The sequence below is a fragment of the Alligator sinensis genome, unplaced genomic scaffold (assembly GCF_000455745.1).
Source record: "Alligator sinensis unplaced genomic scaffold, ASM45574v1 scaffold293_2, whole genome shotgun sequence".
Lineage (NCBI taxonomy): Eukaryota > Metazoa > Chordata > Crocodylia > Alligatoridae > Alligator > Alligator sinensis.
The window spans coordinates 449,834-471,057 of NW_005842922.1; the positions used below are offsets into that span (position 1 = coordinate 449,834).

The following is a 21,224-nucleotide window of genomic DNA, read 5'->3' on the forward strand; positions in this document are numbered from 1 at the left end:
ATGGCCCAGAAGTCTGAAATACATCACTGGCACTACTGTTTCTTTTGTAATACCTTTCTACATAAATGTTAATATAAACTTTTCAATCACAAATGGGGAGTATTCAATAAGGAGGCATCTTTTGGTACCTTTGCTACAGACTGTAACAACTCTGTTTCTTTCTGGTCACCCTGAGATCCCTAGAAAGACACAACAGCTTGATTTCAGCTTTCTGTGTACATATTCTTTTTTACCCCAATTGTAAAGCTCCATTATATTTTTTGTAAGTGATATATAAAACCCATGCAAAGAGCTGTACTTGGTATATCAAGAACTAACTCATAACTAGGGGTCTACTCAACTTGAGACGACTGCCAGCAGATTTTGTAGGTAGACCACAGACTGGACAGTGGACTGCCATTTTTGTGGGCTGAACACAGCACCCCCCCATGCCTCTAATTGGCTGAGGGGCCCTAGTAGTCCCACCCCTCCCTCCAGATTGTCAGATGACCCCAAAAACTGTCACTTGCTTAATAACGCATCAACTAATGGCTTCCGCAGGCTTAATCCCCTGACCTCCATCTCTGGAGGGTGAACACGTTACTCATACACTGAGATGGCACAGTCAGAGTCCATTGAGTTCACTGGAATGATGAGGCAGCGCTTTGCCAGGGTGTAAAGATGTGGAAACGGGTCACAGACAGAGTCCCAGAACACAGGCACAGGCATTTGGCACTCTTTGACAAAGTTCACACAAGCAGCACATTCATTGTCAGGCTCTTTCCCCTCCCCCATTCCAGGATTGCTTGCAGTAGCTGAGGGTCAAAACGCAGCAAAGGCACCTGGTTGGGGTCCAAAATGCAAACAGCACTGAGGAAGAGGAGAGCTGGTTGTCTGAGCCATGGTGGCAGTGACAGGTCATATCTGTAGTATTGGTTCAGCTTCACAGCTATTACCTGGAACAGGTCCCCTCTGAGCTGGTTTTCACAAGGACAGTGTCCCAGGGGGACACAAGCGGAGGCTCTGGAGAACCCTCCTGCAGCGGGACCCGAGGCAGGGTTGACCCACTCGAAAAAGGAAATGAAAAGCCCTGAAAACGGGGCATACTTATTATTTTCAGGAAAAACAGATCTGTGCTGAGAGGAACCACCCACACAGTTCATGAGCCACTTTTATTGCTGGCTGGGAGCGGCGCCAGCAGATGACATTATCAAAAATCGCCACCTGGCTGATTTAAAAGCCAGTGGCAAGGAAATGGAGGGGAGATCAGCAACGCCGGAGCCAGAAGGCAAGACTGCTCTCCGGGCTGCACACAGGTCGTGTCGGCAGCGGGCCGCAGATGCTGGTGAGTGTCGGGGCCTCCCTCAGGGGTGAATGCAACCCAACACCTAGGTCCCAGGGACACACCCTGTGGCCGGCACCTGGTGTGCACTCTAAAGTTGCTAGACAGCGCCTATATGAGGCCAGGAGGGTGCAGACAGCTTGACAGTTCTTGTGATGCCTTGTCTTTGACTCAACTTATCAAGTCCATCAGTTTGTTGTGTGCAGAGAGGATCATAACCCGCCAGTCTTCAAACCACCTCAGGAGTTCCATGAACTGGGTGGTACTGTCAGCCACAAACATCACTTAATTTTGAATGTCACCTCACCCTAAGAGATCATGAAGCTTCAGCAGGCAGTGCTTACTGGGTATGATTTCCAGCTCCTCACTCACAAGCTGCTAGTAGCGCTGCAAATGCTTGGTGTGATAACGGACCACACTGAACTATAAATTTCACTGTGTGAGCACAGGCTCTGCTGGCAGCGGTACAATGCCATGTGAATCCCCACACTGACTGGCAATGAACTCCCTGTACTGGACCTTATGACCTGGACAGTGCTTGAAGTCTTTTTTGAAAGAAGACCCCAAGCTATTTGGGGAACTGTGTGCACCAGATGTCACTTACTAAGGACACATTGTGCGCACTGTAGGTGACACGAGCAGCATGAGGCAGCATTCCTTGAAGCACATTGAAGAAAGCCTTGTGCATGTACATGGCACTGTCAGACAGGAATGCAGAGATCTTGTTAAAGACTATGCCAGTGGCCTCCAACATTAAGTAAGAGATCACCTTTGGCATTTAAAAGCAACCCAAGATCTGTGCACCGCGGCCACTCCCCCTGTCTCCCCCCACTCCCTCCCCCACCCAACAGGTAAGTCTATGGGGAGGGAAGAGGGGTGCAGATCAAGGCAGAGGGAGAAAAAATTATTTGAGGGCATACCTCCCCAGCAAGTAAGTCCCACCCGGCCATGGCCCCACTCAATTTACCCCTGCTCCTGCCTCTGTGGCACTGTCCCTCACTGCAGGGGCCTCAATCTAGCCCCTGCTCCTTCCCTCCCCCACAGACTGACCTGCTGGGTTGGCATGTGCATGTGCATGCACACAGGCACCCAGCTCCCCACCCCAGCCTTGGATTGACTCCAAGAGGCTCCAATATCTACTGGTGGATCGAGATCCACTGGTTGGTGACCACTAGTCTATGCCATAGCTGACAAGTATCTTCACAATGGCCTGGGACATGGTAGGAAAAAAACTGATAGACATGAGATGGACTGGCTCAGTTTACAACACACGCAGGTCACAGTCAGTCCAGCTCCCCAATGCAAATAAAATGTGCAGCATGCACTTATCTTGAATGTCAGTGGCTTCATCAGCCACAATGGAGAAGGAATGATACTCTGACAAGGCATCTTTCATGGACTGTATGTGCAAAACAACCACTGCAGGGAGACAGCCTTGGCAAAGCTTGTTCATACATGGAAAACTGCCATTTGGCACATTTTGGTTCAGGTAGCCCCTTAACTGCAGGTGATCTATTTCTCCAGCAGGATGTTCAGCGCCAGGAAAGCCTCCACAAGAGAAAATGCCACCTCTTCCCTTGCCAAGCTGCTTTCTGTGGTCCTTTTCAAGAGGGAGGACAGGGTCCCTTGCATCTTTCTCTAACCTTCAGCCTCTGCAACACCCTCCTCTTCATGTGTGCCTTGGACTCCAAGGGTGCCTGCATACGAGTGCAGAGACTGCTCCAATGTGCAGTAATTATAGCGCGTAGGACCAGACTTGATTAAATCGAGTCTGCTGGACCATGATAATTAGTGCAGTCCAGCAGTCTCCCTCATCTCGTGTATCAGAGTCCCCACACTTAAAAATGGCAGCGGAGGCACTTGAGCTAAAGCTCATTGAACAAGCTGGCATTTAAGTCCCCCTGCCGCCATTTTTAAGTGGGAACACTGTCATTTAAGTACCCCTGCCGCCATTTTTAAGTGGGAACACTGATACACAAGACACTGCAACACTTTAAATAGAGTGGCTCTTGAAGCTATTCTAATTAAAAGTGCCACCCCCCCACCCCTCGAGCATGTGTAACAGTGCCCCTAGCCTAGGTGGCAGAAGGCCGAGGCTAACAGGGCTTAGCCCCTCCAAACACAGGGCAGTGGTGGCAGTGGCTAGAGCTGCAGGGCAGCCCGGGCATGGGCTCTGGGCGGCTGCAGCTGTGGGGAGGGGCATGCACAGACACAGAGTCAGAGCCTGCAGCAGCCTGGCAGCGTGCAGAGCACTGCCCAGTAGGACTGTGCGAAGCTTCAGTCCCTGATTTGATTCGGCAAAGATTTGGCCTGATTTGGTGGCCGAATCTCTGAATCCGAATTGAATCAGGAGACCCTTTAATCTCTCCAAATCAAATCAGAATCCCCCAAATCAATTCGGAGAGATCCGATGATTCGGACATAGACACAGTTTTAAATTTTTTTTCTGCATACCTCAAGGTAATAGGTGGCTCATGAATGCTGAGATGCTAGGGTGGATGGAGCGTCCCACAGGAGCATGGGGAGCTCCCCAGCGTGCTTAGCAGCAGACCTGGAAGTGGACCAGAAGCTCTTCTGGTCCACTTCCAGGTCCACAGGGAAGCACACTGCGGGGGCCCCCAAATCAACGGATCAAATCAATGTCCCCAATTTGGGCCGAATCCGAATTGAATATGGCCCATTTCGCACACCACTACTGCCCAGCACAGCAGGTAAATCTGTTGTGGGGACAGGGTGTGGGGGTGCAGATCGAGGCCCCTGTGGTGAGGGACGGAGTGGGGCAGAGGCAGGGACTGGGGTGAATTGAGCCCCAGGGCCAGGGTGGGTGGTGGGACACTGGGAGCCCAGGCGGTTTGTCCAGGGGTGTCAGGGAGTTCTCGTTGCTGCGTACACCTGGCAGAGGCCCGGGGGGCATGTGCCCCCTGGATTTGTGTGCGGGGTGGAGGCGGCCTGCCACTGCGGGCTGGGCTCTACGCCCTGCATGAGGCAACATGGCGTCATGCTGCTGCTGCCCCAAAAGCAGCGTGACGTTACATGTCTGCCACATGGGGGGTGCTGAACCCAGACCCAGCGGCAGCCTGCCTCCACCCCACACACAGATCTGGGGGTCACGTGCCCCGGGGCCTCCACCAGGGTGTGTTCAGCAGCAGGAGCCCCCCCTCAATGCCCTTGGACAAAACACCCAGGGTCCTAGGTCCCACCACCTGCCCCAGCCCTGGGGCCCCATTCACCCCAGCCCCTGCCCCACTCCCTCCATCACCGTGGGGGCCTCCATCTGCCCTTCCCCATGACAGACTTACCTGCAGGGGGAGTGCATGCACTCAGCTCCCCCAAATATTTTCTCCCTCTGCCTATGGCCCCTAGTGCCAATCTGTGTGGGTCTCCTGGACACATCCAAAGTTACACTGCAGAAGAGTCTGCCTCCATCTACATGCAAGCTCCCAGCAGGATACTGTCTTGCAAGGTCCAGCACCAAAACATATTTGGCAATCTTAGAGGATTTCATCTTGGTGGCCATGTTGAAGAATCCTCCTTGGTTAGCAGCATGCTTGTGAGCACTTTAAACCCCTCTCAGCTTCCCTAGCTGGCCCCTGAACATGTCAGGGACTTGGCCTCTGGTTTGCTCCCTTCCCCCCTCCCGCCCCATTTTTCAGGATGCAAGGGCTGCCTACCCTTTTCTGTTCTTGCAGTTTTCATTTTGGTTTTTTCCCCCCTCGCTCAAGTGATTTCATGCTTTTTTGCAGGGCCTAGGCTTTTTCACAGAGCCCAAGCTTTTTTTCCCCCCTGCAGAGACTGCCTGAAATCAGTTTTCACAAAAATCATGAAATCACGATTTCAGTAGGCCCCTACCCATAACATACAGCATCTCAAATGACATAAGCAAAAGTTATAAAGAACAATCCTGCATAATACATGTAGGAATTTAGATGAGAAAAAGAAATTAGCTGTAAAGTTTCATATGCTGACAAAAAACATTATCCTCAAGGGTGCAGCACCATTATTTGCTATTAAAGTAGCATATAAAGGTTGTAATTAAGATGAGGTCCGATTGCATCAGCAGTTCATACAAATGCAGTAAGAGACAAAGCCCCACCCACTCTGAATAAACATTCCAAAAGCCAAAGAAAGGATTGTTCTCTCATTTTATTGATAGGGAATATAGTCCATAGAGGTTAAATGATTTGCCCACCGTCACAGTTAGTTTGTTGCAAAACCAGGAAGTGAACCCCGATCTTTGAGCCACTGCCTTACTCCCAAAGTCATCCCTAAACATCTCTCACATTTGTAAACTGAAATGATTATATGAAGCTTACAGCCCATATGACACACTTTCAGTGCTGGGAGGATACTAATACCCAAGGTTGACAGTTCATCTCAAGTTTCTCTGATACAAAAACCCAGTCTGCTAAAGAGAGAAAATTGGGCAAAGCTAAAAATTACTAAACATGAAGCTTAGATTTACCCTCGTTTTAATAATCTCTGAAACTAGAACAGAAAAGTCTCTCTTGTACTAACCATATCATGGAACATAGGAAAGTAAGAAAAGCACAGGAAAGCAACATGACAGGATGAGATATTACCTGAGAACTGGTCAGGCCTCATGACACTGTGCCGCAGAAGCACTGGTAATTCAGTATAATAGAGGAGCAAATAATGTATCTTTATTAACATTTCTTTATTCATGGATGGAGCATTAGACTCAAGAAACAAGTTCTATTCCCAGTTCTGTTACTACTGGGTGACACTGCAATGCCCCACTTTTACACATTTCCCCATAAGCAAGATACAGACTATAATTCCTTCTGTGGTATAGTACCATGAGATCAACTGGTGAAAAGCACTGTCAGAACTAGGTACTATTATAACAAAATATTTCTAAGTGAAGCAGTTGCATAAAACCAATGCCTTGCCACACCCAGAATTACTTTACTTTCAATAATTTTTAATTAAATTTTGAATGATCAAGTCAAACTCTTAATAGCAAATTCTAGAGTTGGCAGTGGGTGGTTATGGCATCTCTAATAGCTGATGCCACATAGCCAAAAATGCAATGAAATGCTGTGCCCATCCCAACCCCCCAATAAAAGCAGAGGAAGATTAAACCAAATAAAAGTGATATGGAAGGGAAGATTGGAGATATGGAAGGGAAGGGAAGATTTTGAAGTTAAAGTTAATTTTAAGATACCTTTAAGATAACCTCATGAGTGAAGTAAAATTTGAGTTCATCAACGAGAACAGAAACAAAATCACCAGGCAAAGAAGCCTCTTTATACTTAAGAAATGAAGGAGTATGAAGTAACTGACAGGATCAGACTAGCTGACAGGATTAGATGAGCAGAGAAGAAGATGAGAAGTCCAGATGCTTATTTTCTAGAACAGTGGTTTTCAACCTGTGGTCTATGGACCCCTGGGGGTCTGCAGACTATGCCTAAGGGGTTCACAAAAGATGACTATGGTCAATCAAAAGTATGTGAATACCCACACTTACAATTCAAAGGGGCCTGCACCTCCATTCAAGATTTCCAAAGAGGTCTGCAGCTCCATTTGAAATTTTTTAGGGATCCACAAATGAAAAAAGGTTGAAAACCATTGCTCTAGAATACATATTTGTCCCCCATCTGCACATTTTGTCTGATATTGTACTGCAAGGAGCTAAAAACAAAAGTATATACATCCAGTGGACTCTCACAACCCAAAGCTGTTTTTTTAACCTCATCATGGATACAGAATAGCAAAAAGCCTCTTACCTGGTCATGTGATTCACTCTCGCCTATCTCTGGATTTGCTGTCCCATGGACTGTACTAATATATTTCTGTTGCTGTGAGTGAAAGTCTTGCCCTGCTGATCCAGCATTCTGCTCCAGACTAGGCCGAATATATAAAGCTGAAGGGTTCAGTTCTTCAAAGCCCTATTAAAAATACAGTACAGAACAAGAAAAGGTACTGTGATTAGCAGAACTAGTTACAATACTGAAAAATTCTAAATGATTTTAGAAACATAGACTAGTAACTTGAGAATGATCTGCTACAAAAGTTAAGATGTTTTTCTTCAGAGACAAAATATCCAATGAGTGACAGATGGACATAGAATGCACCAAAAAAATCAAATCCTATGAATCTTGGCACAAGAAGCACTATTCAGTTTACTGCTTAAAGCGCAGGAGGCATCTTTACATGTGCTCTGGGAGTGGAGGGGGCATTTAATTACAGTGGCTCTCAGAAGCCACTCTAATAAAAGCGCCTGCAGCATCTCACGTATTCCTGTGCTTCAAAATGGAGGCAGGGGCACTTTACCTAAAAGCTTGTTAAAGCACCCCGCCACCACTTAGAAGTGTGGGGACGCTAAATACACGTGATGCCAAGGTTGCTGGAGCATGCTAATTAACACACTCCAATAGACTTGATTAACCTGGAGTATATAGGCACCCAGGGACTCTAAATTCCTCCTGCTACATCACTATGGGTGGAGGGGGGGAGTTCCAGTCGGGAGGCTCTTGTCCCACTACATGGGGCTCTGGATCCAGCTCCTAGCTGCCTTCCAGTGGGTGGAAGGCAGCCAGGAGCAGGAGCTGGAGCTCCATGTGCAAGTGCAGGAGCTGCCTGGATAAAGCTTCCTTCCCGCCTGGAGCAACACAGCATGGGAAGGAGGAGGAGCCACCACAGGAGGTGAGGGGAGCCCAGAAGCACCAGGGCGGCTGCTACTGCACTGGGAGCAGCCCCGCCAGTAAGCTGTGCACACTGGCTAGGACTGGGGCCAGCAGGAGTGGGCAGAAACACAGTGCTGGGTATCCCAGGCAGGGCTTACGCCCATTTGGAGCACTGCAGGGGCAGCTGCGGGCCAGATCCAATCAGTTGGCAGGCTGGATCCAGTCCATGGGCCATACTTCACATATAGTACATACATACAGTTCATGCTAAAACAGTAGTGACTTTTTCAGATATTGTCCAGGTAAGCCTGAATTATAAAAAATGGTCCACAGAATGATTTTATAACTTAGATCAAGGATAGGCAACCCCTGGCATGGGTGTCAGAGCATAGCACTCAAAGGCATTTTGCTTGGCATGCTCACCTCGCGACACACAGCAGGAAAGGGACCAAGGCTGCACTTCCACAAGGATCAAACCCTTTGTGGCTCTCTTGCCATCTGTCCCTGGCATGCCAATATCTTATAATTTGAGGTCACAGGTATTTCTGGCACTCTGTCCAAAAATGTTGCCAACCCCTGACTTAGATCAAGGATTGTCAACCTAAGGACATGGGACTTCAGTGGCTTTTGGTAGGTGGGCACGCTGGCTGTGGACGCTCTCCTCATGCTGCCACAGGGACAAGAAGCAGCAGTGGTCGGATCCTAGTACCCGCCTGTCCATCCACCTCTGACCCAGGGCCAGTCATTCCAGCCTGCACCTGGGAAAAGTTGCCCACCCCTGGCCTAGATGCCTGCTTAAGCTCTGGTACTTGGTGTAATTAATTTAAATATGCCTTTATAGCAGAATTCATTTACACTTGCCAAGGAAGCCATACTAGCATCTTTTATACCAGAATGAAAGGCCTGTTTACTAAAAAAGTAAACGGATTCCCATGGCTAATGTAGACGAAGTACACTTGATTATCTTGTACTTCTAACAGACAAACCAATCGGACAAAAATTAGCAGGAACCTTACTGTCTCACTTAGGATGGTTATTTCTAGAGCCAAAGTACCAGAATACCACAATGGTTTATTCTTCCTGACCTTTCAAAACTGATGAATTTCAAATGAATGGAAGAGGATGTTTTCATTAATTTTCTGGGTAAATAATATGCTCTTAAAAGTTAGAAGCTGAAAAAATTGGCAAGGCCTAGTGATAAAGCAGAAAGGTATCTGACAGGTACATTAATCTTGACCTTAAGACCCTCTCTCAATGTTATCAGTTCTGGGCTGGTTTTGAAAACATCTATAACTAGTTTTATTTAATATCATCTACCATATGTTCTTACATACAATGTGCCCCACAATAAGATAAACACCTTGCTCTTCAAAGGCAAAAAATGTAGGGGGGGGAGGGGGTAGCTTTCCTTGTAATAAGTAACTGAAGGGCTAAGGACAGAAATTACACATAAACCAATATAACTTATCAGAAACGGGTTCAAATTTGAAACACAACAGAAGTCCAGTGCAAATAAACTGTTTTCAAAATGGCTGAAACTGATTTAAGATAAGCCTGGATGGATGTAGCTTTGCAGGGTGGGCAGGCTAGCCTTGGCCCAAGCTAGCTGCTCTAGCTGAGCAAGGTGTGTTCTAGTGCTCCCCGGCTTCTGGCCTGGGCCACTGCAGGCAAGTGGGTGCATTTCCACAATCGAAAATAAATATTTGCTTATCGGTTCAATCTACACTGTAACAGGGGGCCGGTCAGAGTCACCGTGCTCTCCCCTGCCGCCGCCTCTACCGTACCAAGCTGCCTACTAGCACCCTCCAATTCTCGCCCGCCACGACTTTGATCTAATGTATATTTTATAGGGAGGCCGCCTTTCGTCCTCCTGTCCACGGTTCTCCTGTTATCCCTAGTTTCTCTTCTGTATTGGGTGTTCTGTACACCCCAGCCGTATGGGCTATGCGTGGCTCCAACCACCCCTGTACCACGCCCCAAGCCTTGCAGATGTAACTGACGTTGTTCAGTCTCTCTCTGTGCCCCCTCTCTGGCGCTCGGGCTCTCTGCGGCCCTGTCTCTCTCTGTGCCCCCTCTCTGGCGCTCGGGCTCTCCGCGGCCCTGTCTCTCTCTGTGCCCCCTCTGCTCTCTGGCACCCAACAACCGCGGCCCCCTCTCTCTGGGGCTTCTCGCGGTCCACTCTCTCTGGGGCTTCTCGCGTGCCCCCACACTCTCTGGGGCTGGCTCTCTGGCACCCAACAACCGCGGCCCCCTCTCTCTGGGGCTTCTCGCGGTCCACTCTCTCTGGGGCTTCTCGCGTGCCCCCACACTCTCTGGGGCTGGGGTCAGTGTACCCCGAATGCTGCGCCCTCGCTGGCGTTGGGTCCCCACATGGCTGTGAGTCCCCTATGAGGCCTCCTCCATCCCCTCTTAGCCTCACCCAGACCACCGGTCACAAACAGCAAACGAAACACAAGCCCCTCGGCTACAACACAAACTCCAGCTGTCCGGCTATAACATTAATCCAGTCACCCCTAGCGTGCTCCATCCTTTACCAGTCTCAACGGCTGATGCATTCAGGGCTCTTCCCTCTGCTTGCTCCGGCAGGGCTCCTTCCTCCTTGTCTGCCGGCAGGGAACTGCCTCCTGCCTGTGATTTATATAGGAGCCAGGCCCTGCCCCTTCTTCTCAGCTAGCTAGGCAGGTGTAGGTCATTAGTTCCCTCTAGTTGCCTCAGCAACCGGCACCTGAGGAGTTATCTCGGCTCTCCAAGTAGCAGGCACCTTAGTGCCCTGCTACATACACAACTTAGACTAACCTGCAAAGATTGAACTGATTCAGACTCAGGCTTTTTGACTGTCTGTACTTAGCTATGAGCAACAGCTAGAGAGTTGAGCCTGCTCATTCTTCTGCTCTCTGTGGATCATGTGCAAAATTTACTTTTGCTTTTGTCTGGTAAGTGGCAGAAACTGCTCTTCCATATTTCCTTACATATAATGCATTTTCTTGCATGCTCCAATTTCTAGCAGATGGTTTTTGGAAAAAAGGTGCTGCTACAGACAAGAAAATATGGTATATAAAAAGATGCCTATCACTTATAGCTGAATGTACAGTAGATACCACAATATAATCCTTTCCTTCAACAGAGCTGCCCAGACCAGCCCCTTATGCCTTACTTTACCTTGGAGGGAAAGTTTCCTCTACAGATGATAACATGGCCCTCTGATCTCAAGACATGGTGGAGGTAGATATCATCATCTGAAGATGTGTCACACAGGAAGAGGTGAAGAACTCCATTTACATATTCATCCACCAATCCCACCAGAGGCTTCAAGCTGCACAGCTTCTGGAACTGGAGAACTGCTTTGGATGTCCAGGTTCCCTTGGAAAAAAGAGGAATAAACAGATTACTGTAAACAGCTCATCACTAGTCAAGTAATTATTCTGTTCACTCCAAGGACATTTAGTGCAGGAAACAAAGTACGTCATAGGCTGCAAAACAAATGGACCAGGTTTGAAGAGCAAGAAATCTGGGGACATGCAACATACTCCAAAATGAACCAGACAAGCTGCCCAACACTAAATTAACTTAAACATCCAGCTTGTAAAGATCTGCAATAATACAGTTATCACTGGAGTGACACTTTCAAGTTCCTATTTTCAAAGGCTGATATAAGGTCAATGACGTGCAATTTTACTACATCTTCAAGTATTTAGCATTTTCCTTGAAGCCTCAGCCCAGTTATACACCAGTTATACAATGGTGAGAATCAACCTGATTTTGTCCCCTGCAGGGCCCAGTTCCTCTTAACCAGGGTCAGGTAATTATTTTGGATGGAGGGCCACTTACCAAGTTTTGGCAAGCTACTGAGGGCCACAAGGGTAGCCCTACCCCTTGACAGGTCCCCCCCTCCGGTTGCCATCTTAGGACTGGAAGTCCCGTCCCCCTAACCTCTGACCGTTGCCACAGGAAGTTCCTCCCCTTGCCCCTGGGAGTACTCCTTTTGGGAAGAGGGTTTGCCATCTTAGAACGAGGAAAAAAAACCCAGAAATTATATACTAAAAATCAAACACCCATAACATATTTAAATTTAATTTTTTAAAAACATCGTTGTCCTGATTTATGTGTTTGTGCTGTATATGTAGAAGTGATTGATTAATAGCTCAAAATGCAGTCTTACTCTTGTATATTGTGTGGGGTGTGCAGGAGTGGAGGGGGTATGGGTCGATGTGTGTGTGAGTGGGTATGGGATTTGTGGGGGCTGTGGGGTGTGTGGAGAGGGAGGGTGGCTGGGAGTGTGTATGCATGTGTGGGTGCATGTGTGTGCATAGCAGTGAGCGGGGCTCCCCCCAGAGGCACGAGGGCATGTGTGTGGGCACAGTATTTGTGGGGTATGTGATTGTGTGTGGGGGACAGTGTGGCTGTGGGGTTTGCAGGAAGGGTTTGAGGGTATGTGGAGTGTGCACCCCCCTGCATGAGCCCCCCTGAGCCGGTCAGCACCCGCCTCCACCCTGCAAAAGCCCAGAGCCTGTGCATCCTGCAGTGCCTCCCCACCACTGCCAACAGCGGATTGTCACGCCATGGCGTGTCCTGTCACCCCTGGGCATGCACTGGTAGCGACAGGGACCAGCACAAGCAGCTGCGACCCTGCACACGCTGCACTGACTCTGGGCTCACCCATCCTGGCTGAGCAGTAGCAGCAGCTGGGCAGAAACTGTTGCTCAGCATGTGGGGAAAGCCCCCCTCCCCCCCACCTTTCCTCTGGCAGGCAGTTTTTGGTGCAGCTGCCCAGAGCCAACACTTCACTGGGCTGCCCTGTGACTCTGTTACTGCCACCTCTGGGATGCCCTGCGAGTACTCCACACTGTTACCGCTGCCATGCTGGGCAGCCCAGAGACAGTAGTGACAGAGCCGCAGGGCAACCCGGCACAGCACAGGCTCTGGCCAGCTGCACCAAAAACTGTCCAGTGGTGGTGAGGGGGAGAGGTCGCTTTCCCCTGTGCCAGGCAACAGTTTCTGCTCAGCTGTTGCTGCCGCTCTGCCTGGACAGGCAAGCCCAGAGCTGGTGCTGGGGCCCAGGCTCAAAAGCAGCAGCAGCATGGGAAAGAAACTGCTACTTACCAGGGGCAAAGTGGCCCCTCTGCCTCCTGTTACTGGCACTTCCCAATGCAGCCGCTCAGAGCCTGCACAGAGCTGTCTTGCATCTGCTCTGCGCTGCCACGGCTGCCCTACAGGGCAGCCCAGAGGTGGCGGAGACAGAGTGGAGGCACAGGGCAGCCCCGCACAGGCTTCAGGCAGCTGTACCAGGAAGCACCAGCAAGGAGGGGGAGGGTCTGCTTTTCCCCCACACTGAACATCTTTGTCCCATGGTGCCGCTGCTCAGCCCAGACAGGCGAGCACAGGGCGCGTAGGGTCAGGGCTGTGCACACTGGTCCCCACCTGTACCACAGGGCTGAGGCAAGGGGGAGTGGGAGCGAGGAGGTGTGCAGCAACAGCTAGGGACAGTGTGGGGCCCACGCCAGTGTCCCGGGGAGGGCCCAGAGCGGGGCGGCAGGAGTGTGGAGTCCTGACCAGCAGGGGCTCTATGGAGTCGGGTCAGCTCCCTTCTCCCCCTGCTGGCACAACCCAGCCCATAGACCCCTGCCAGCCCGCACCCCACACTGCTGCTGCCCTGCTCTGGGCCCCGCCAGCACTGACCCTGGGACACCAGCGCAGGCACCGCACTCCTGCACACCTGCTCACTTCCACTTCCCTCCTCAGCCCCACCCCACCGCTTTCCCCGCTTTCCTGCTTGCTGGGCAGGAACAGCCCCATAGTCCCAGGCCAGAAGCCTCTGCTAGGCAGGGGCTTCCAGATGGGGGAGGGATGACAGGGCCAGGCAGGCCTTGCTGCTACTGAGCCTTGCTGGCTCCCCCTGGCTCTTGTCATCTTTGACAGGAAGCCAGAGCAGATAATTATTAATTTTCTAAGTTTTTTAGGGGCCCCACGGGCCAGATAGAATGGTCTGATGGGTTGGATTGAGCCTGTGAACCATATTTTGCCCACCCTTCCTCTTAACTATATTAAGAGTGAAATTAGGCCCAGTTTCTCAATACCAATATTCCTGGGTTTGTTTCAAATTGATTAGATGCCAATGTCTGCCTAACAGTCCTGTTATGAGTACAAGGGGGAAAGACTGTAGATGGACAATTACCTCCAGAGGTTTCACCCATGCCAGGGAACAAGGGATAGCTTGGGCAGGAAGTTTTGAATAGCAGCATCTGAAACAGGAATCAAACCCATTACTCTTTGGTTATATATTGGGATCTAAAAAAAACAGAACAGTACAAAGTTGCTGGGAGCCACTTGTTTTCTTGATCTTATAATCCAAAGACACCTCACATTTGTATTTTTAAATTATGTTCTTGAAAGATACCCAAACAACAGCCCTGAAATACAACTAGATACGCACCAATGTATCAGTGCCATATAGGATCAGCACTGATAAAATAAAACAACATTATCGGCTATTGGCTTTTTTTGGCCGGTGTAGCTGATGATCTCACCAGTAAATACAATATGACTTCTGGCCAGAGCCCCTGGATGCTGCATGCATGAGCACAGCCACAACATGCACGTGGCCAGGAATACAGTTGGGCAGCATGGACAGCAGCTCTCTGCAGGTATGTCTGTGGAGGAGAATGGGCGAGAAAGAGGCATGAGGGGGCAGATTGAGGCACCTCACAGTGAGAGGGGAAGTGGGGCAGGGTCAAGGGGTGCTGCCTAGCCAGAGTGGTGAATGGGACCCCAAGCGGGCAACAGGACAGAGTCATGAGCGGCCTAGTGAGGGTCGGCTCCCTGCCACTGCGTGCACACCAAAGGGAGGCATGGAAGGGCATGTATTCCCCAGATTTGTGCACGGGCCAGATGTGGGCTGCCTGCTGTGGGCTCGGGGCTCTCCACTCTGCTGCCTTTGCCCCAGCCACACATCCCCTGCCTATTCGGCAGCAGTGGTGGCAGCAAGTTGTGCCTCCTGCTGCTGGATGGGGCATGTGGCCAGCACACAGTTCCCGGGGGCAAAAGTAGCAGAGCAGAGAGCCCCAGGCCCATAGCAGGCAGCCTGCCGCCACCACCCTCGCCCCACTCAGCTCTGCTCTTAAAAGCGTCCCTGAGCTTAAAAATGATGACAGCAGCACTCGAACTAAAACTCATTTGACAGGCTTTAGTTCAAGCACTCCAGCTGCCATTTTTAAGTACCAGGACACTGATCCCCTGGACAAGCTGCCTACGACTCCATCCCACTCCCCACCCCACCCCAGCATCCCATTCACCATCCTGGCTAGGCAGTGCCCCTCGCCCCTGCCCAAATCCCTCCCTCTCACTGTGGAAGCCTTGATCTGTACCCCCACTCCATACTCCTTCCTTCCCCACCTTGTCCGTTCTCCTCCACAGACTTACCTGCAAGGAGCTGCTCTCCACACTGCCTGGCTGTGCTCCTGTAAATCAGTTATTGGATCAATATCAGCTGATATGCCTGGTGAATAATCGGTTATCGGTATCAGTCAAGAAAATCTTTAATACAACAGCCTGCATCCACAAAGCAAGTACAACACGGAGTTTCTACACATCTTCCCCATCCACATGCATCTCATCCTTACATACTGGCTACCAAGCCAAAGATAGGGAAGATTGTTGGTTCAACCCATGCCAATGCCCCCTTGAAGAAAGGCAGAAGAGGAAAATGAAGAGACAACAAGAGAGGTAGCCCTTGAACTGATAGCAGTATGAGGAAGGGGAAATAAAGACTCCTGGTGCTGCACAAGCACCCCAGAACAGCTGACATCTCTAAATAATAGCAGGTTTAGAATACTTTGTGGAAAATACAGTTTGCACACCTTGCCCCAAAGCAAGTGAAATTGCGATAAAATATAGAAGAGAAAGAAAGATCTGGCAAAACCTAACCACAAACCCTCATGTGCAATTAACATACTTGAGGAATCTCAACCAGGACTTCTGAACAGTGCCCAGGTTACCAAAGTCTGGGTAATACACTTCCACTTCCTGTTCACTGAGTACCCGATGGACGATAACACGGTACCACCATTTGTCCTCTGAAATCCTTATGCAGCAAAGACAACCAGGCTGGATCAAGGCCTCAGGCATGACGTAACGATTAGAAACTGTTTTATTTGAATAGCATCTCCTGCAAAACAGATAAAACAGGTCATGCTGAGCAGGGAACAGGATAAAGAGAATTATGTGGCTGCTTGAGAAACACCGTGAACATGCTTGTCTTCCTTAAAAAAAAATCTGTCCTTAAAAAAACCTTAATATGAACTGAACAGTCAGGAGACTCACTGTAAACAGCTAAGAAGACCTTGTACAATTAATATAAGAGCAAATATCTTCCTTCACAGAGAAAGGGGACTAATCCTTCCATATCATTTTTATATATGACATGACTGCTCAGTGCAATAGACTTTAAACACTGACTAATGGACACACAGCCAAACACAAAGACTAAGAGTAAAAATAATACAAAAAGAACTACACATATAGGGATGTAACTTTCTTTTTAAAAACTGCAGTTAGTGATGGTGGATCAACAGCTGCATTCAATTTGAGTATATTACAGAGTTCAGTTTTAACAAGAGCTTTGATTCTTTGTCCTCTTGAAATCTCAGTGAAGCAACACAAACCAAGACACAGAATCCCAATTTGAGTATCACTTTAATTTTTCATAGTGATTGAGTGGAGAAAAACCTGGATTGTCACAAAAAGAATGAGTGTTTAAAAGTCATGCTGTTAAGTAATTTGTTCACTGGATGGCTCACCTTTCTTTTGCCTCTTTCTACAAGAAATCTCACACCATCGGGAAATTATTCTTTGAAACAATGCTGCTTCTCATGTGCCTAGAATTTCAGTTATAGTGCATCTACAAAGATTTTGTAACTATACCTAAAAGTCACAGGTGTCCCAATTACAAAATCAAACTACTGTTTACCATAAAATTAATAATGACCTCAGCAGCAGTAAGGTAAAATAACTTCCCAGATGCATGGAAACAGCAACATGTAACCCGATTCATTGAGGTCACAAATATAAGATTTTCGTCTGTGCGTGTGTGTGCACGTGCGTGAAAATACAAAGAAAAAAATGTCTATATACACATACACACACCAAGACATATATCTATATATAATGAAGTCAGGGCACAAACTGCTTCTTAGTACCCAATGGAGATAGGAAAAATCGTTTCTTGGAAAAAATCGTCAACAGTACTGTAGGCAACGTCAAAGAGCCTAGGAATGCACAATTTTCTCCTCTTTATTTCTTTTTTCATACTTCTCAAGTTGGATGAAGGGCCTCCTAGTAAATCTTAACTGCTACTACATATAGTCCCTGTTTGCCAGTCATAGATGAATGAGTAAACACCATGCCCATATGTTTGTATGTCTGTATTTTCAAGTGGTGATCAAAGCTGGGATTCTACACGTACATCAAGCTACCAACTACAAAGGCAACCTGGGTGCACCAGTCCCTCAGCTACCATAGCACACAAGAAAACAGACACACAATTTACACAGTAGGCCATGTCACCAAGTTGATGCAACACATTCTCACCTCATCTCAATCATGGTATCTTCCAACATCTCTGAAGTTTCCTTGCTGCAGATACGGATGTAAAACTGGTTAGGAGAAACTATGTGCTCTACAAAGACTCCCACCAGGCTGCTATTCTCCAGTAGTGGGAGACCACAGAGGTTTTTGTCTTGAACAGCATCTGGAGGGATCTCTGGCTGCATTATCTCCAGGTTTAAAAGTGCTTCTTCTATACCTAGATTCTGCAAACAGAAGGAGGAGTAAAAGATCTTGGTGTTCAGATGCCTGTTTAAGTGCTGATGCTGCAGGTGCACTACTGCAAAATGACAAGTAACCATTCCAATAAGATAAGATTAGATAAAAAAATACAACCAATGCTGGAGAGGAAGATTAAGTTCTGTGTGTCACTATGCAGAGTCTGAGTCCTATACCGAGCCTATTAAAGCTGGAAACTAGAGAGCAATAAATTCAGGTGCTCAGATCTACAGTGCATGTAAAGAAGCTTCTGGGATTCCAACTGCTTAACTTCCACATGAATACTAGAGATAGCTGTTTCAGCAGAGACTATAATCCTGCCAGAAGTGGGGTTCCCTCCGTGGCAGTGGTGGCCGCCTTCCAGGCAGACACCGCAGCTGCAGAGGGAAACACCAGGCCCCCAAGCAGCTCAGGCAGGCATGCGCGGGGGGGGGGCTGCTTACGCACAGCCCTTGATAATAAAGCTAAAAAGGACAATTATGCATAATCCTACACAACAGAGGGCAGATAACCTCACTTAGTAACCTCTGTATGTAGCCCATAACCTCTTGAGTTACAACACATCTTTCACAAAAACATGCAGTCCTGCTAGAGACTCCACCATGTCAAGACAGATTTGGAGAGTCTGAATAACAGAAATAAACAAATTGACGAGGGCAACTCTAACCACAGTATACTACTGAAGGGATAATTAAAATTCCCAGCAGTCAGATCCATGCTATTTGCAGCTTCCAAACAATTAGCGGTACACTTAAGTGTTATTTGATCAGGGACTTCTCACCTGTTTCACTACCTTTGTTACCACTTTGAACACACCGACTTTCTTCATGTCCAGAGCCTCAGTTTCCTTAGCAGAAGAGTCCCAGCTGGAGACCTTGAGCTCAGCAGCTGGAGGTAGCGAGAGTGCCAAAGCATCATGCTGATCAACCTCATCCATTGATGGATCATCTAGTGGAACCAAACATGCAGTGGGAGAAGGTGACACTCAGATCTGTACAAGAGCCAAAGCTATTCTTTTTCCAGGCTCTGCCTATATTTGAGATATATGTACTAATTTAAGTGCATCCATTTACTACACCCAATGGGCACATCCAGACAAGCGCAGATGTGCAGTATGAGGCCCCACAGACCTGTCTGCAGTGCCACATGCTGCACACGCCACACATGCAGGTGTTTCCCACGCTGCTACTTTGCAGTGCAGGGTGAGGGTTTGACTCCAGGAGATCCCAGGGTCAAAAAACCCACACCTAAAAAAAGCAGGGTGGCTCATGTGGCGGCAGCACACCACCCAAAACTGGAGCCTGGCTGGCCAGAATAACACTCCAGCTGCCAGCCAGGCACCCTGCTGCAGGAGCACTATGGCTGCAGCTCCTGGAGGCCCCCAGGACACCAGGTAAGACTGACAGGGCTAGCACAGTTGCTGGCCCCAGCCTCCCCTACCCCACCCAGGGCAACATGATATGCACCAGAGTGCATGTGACACAGGCATTCCCCAGGAACAAGTAGCAACGAAACAAGGTGTGCCAATGCTACTTGTCCCCAGGGAAACACAAGTTCCTGCTCATGGAGACATGCCCATGAAAGACATTCTCCCCATGGAAGACATTCTTTCTTTGTTGAGCTAGACATGCTACAACCCATTTTGAAACCCCTTTAGTATAAGGATCCAAGGTCACTTCCATTAAAGCAGAATCAGGGATACACTGACCAACCAAACTTCCCTGCAGGAAGGAGAAAGAATTAATGGCTGCAGATCATCTGCACACAAAATTCAAACAGATGGCAGTAGGGCTGTCAATTAATTGCTGTTAACGTGCATAATTAACGCGTTAACGTTAACACATTAATTGCGCACATAGTTTTAAAGACTGCAGACGGGCTTCCCTACCCCACTGCCACCACCATTGCTTCCAGACCACCCAGCGGTGGCAGTGCAGAGAAGCTGTAGGGCAGCCTGGGCATGGGCTCTGGGTGGCTGCAGCAGGAAGGGTGAAGGGGTGCACCCACACTTAGCTCCCATCCAGGGCCCCGAGCAGCTGGGCTGACAGTGCCAGGGGTTTGGGGAAGGCGGCACTGAGCCACAGCAGGGCTGCCTGGCATCCTTGGATCCCACAGCTTGTGCTCGGGGCAGGTCGGGACTGCCTGGAAGATCCAGCCACCTCTGGGCCCATGGTTCCCTGCACATCCCCAGTTCAGGCCCACAGGGAGCAGTGGCAATGGCAGCCATGCGCCCCCATGAAGGCAGCCACTGCCAGCAGGTTAAGGCAGGATTCCCATGCAGCTGCCTAGCGCAGCCCTCAGCCCAGCACCTACAGAGCCCAAGCCACACCTAGTGCCGCTGCTGCTCTCCTCCCTGTGCCACACGGGCTCCCGCCAGGACCCACACAGAGCCACTGAGTTCCAGTTGGAGCCTGGGTGGCGCAGGAAAGAGAGCAGCGGCTCTGCCTGGCTTGGCAGTGGCACTGGGTGCAGCTTGGGCTCCAGTGGCACTGGGCTGGGCGTGCGGTACAGCATGGGCCAGGGGCTATGGGAGGCGGCTCCATGGTAATCCCATCCCTGCCCACCAGCAGTGGCTGCCATCTCCACCTCTCCCTGGGGGCCTAGACCAAGGATGCACAGGGACCCACAAGCAGCTTGTGACAGAGCTCCCAGACAGTCCCAACCCGCCCCAAGCCTGAGCCATGTCATCTAAGGGTGCCAGGCAGCCCTGCCACAGCAGCTCTGTGTGGGTCCCAGTGGGATGCTGTCTCCCGGCAGATCCAGTGGGAAGGCAGGGTGGGGAGTGAAGGGCACACCCACCCACCACCCCCATCTAGGGCCCCCAAGCAGCCAGGCTGGCAGCGCCAGGGGAAGGTGACACTGGACCATGGAGGGGCTGCCTGGCATCCTTGGGCCCAGGGTGGGCTGGGACCGCCTGGGACCCACTAAGCAAGTAAGTGTGGAAGTTCGGGCCCGGTCTGGAGCAGCTCCCCCAGCCTTGGCTGCCACTGCTGGGACAAGGGCAAGATAAGCTCACCACCGCTGGGGCCATGCTAGGGCAGGAGGTGTACCCCAGGCCCGGGGCAGCTCTGCAGAGACCCTGCTCAGATTGGGCATCCTGCCAGGGCATGCAGGGGTCCCCCCTCCCCAGGTTCCAAACCCCACACACCTTCACAAATTCCTCCCCTCAACACCCCAACCATACAAAGTACCTGCATAATTTTGAGCTTTTCTGCACAAAATTTTGAGTTTTTAGCTGTGCAATTAAAATCGTGATTAATTGCAACTATTTTTTTTTTAATCAAGTAACTAATCGCGATCAAAGTTTTTAATCATTTGACAGCCCTAGGTAGCACTTTAAAACAAGGCACCAAAATTTCTATAGTTCAGGTACAGGTCTCAGGTTCTAATCCCTATAGCAGAGTTTAGTTGTGGAACCTATGCCCCCCCCCCCCACCCCC

The 21,224-nt window shown here is 49.4% G+C and overlaps 1 protein-coding gene across 1 annotated transcript in view; it reads right to left on the minus strand.

Moving 5' to 3' along the window:
• Positions 1 to 21,224, minus strand: part of TDRD5 (tudor domain containing 5) — a 45,455-nt gene that overhangs the window by 14,123 nt on the left and 10,108 nt on the right. Inside the window, exons 8-14 of the mRNA XM_006036183.1 lie at positions 18,566 to 18,732; positions 17,551 to 17,771; positions 15,917 to 16,129; positions 14,141 to 14,207; positions 11,128 to 11,328; positions 7,069 to 7,230; positions 129 to 179 (exon numbers count right to left, since the gene is read on the minus strand). Of these exons, the coding sequence (XP_006036245.1) occupies positions 129 to 179; positions 7,069 to 7,230; positions 11,128 to 11,328; positions 14,141 to 14,207; positions 15,917 to 16,129; positions 17,551 to 17,771; positions 18,566 to 18,732 (1,082 nt within the window). The remainder of the gene's footprint in view (positions 1 to 128; positions 180 to 7,068; positions 7,231 to 11,127; positions 11,329 to 14,140; positions 14,208 to 15,916; positions 16,130 to 17,550; positions 17,772 to 18,565; positions 18,733 to 21,224) is intronic.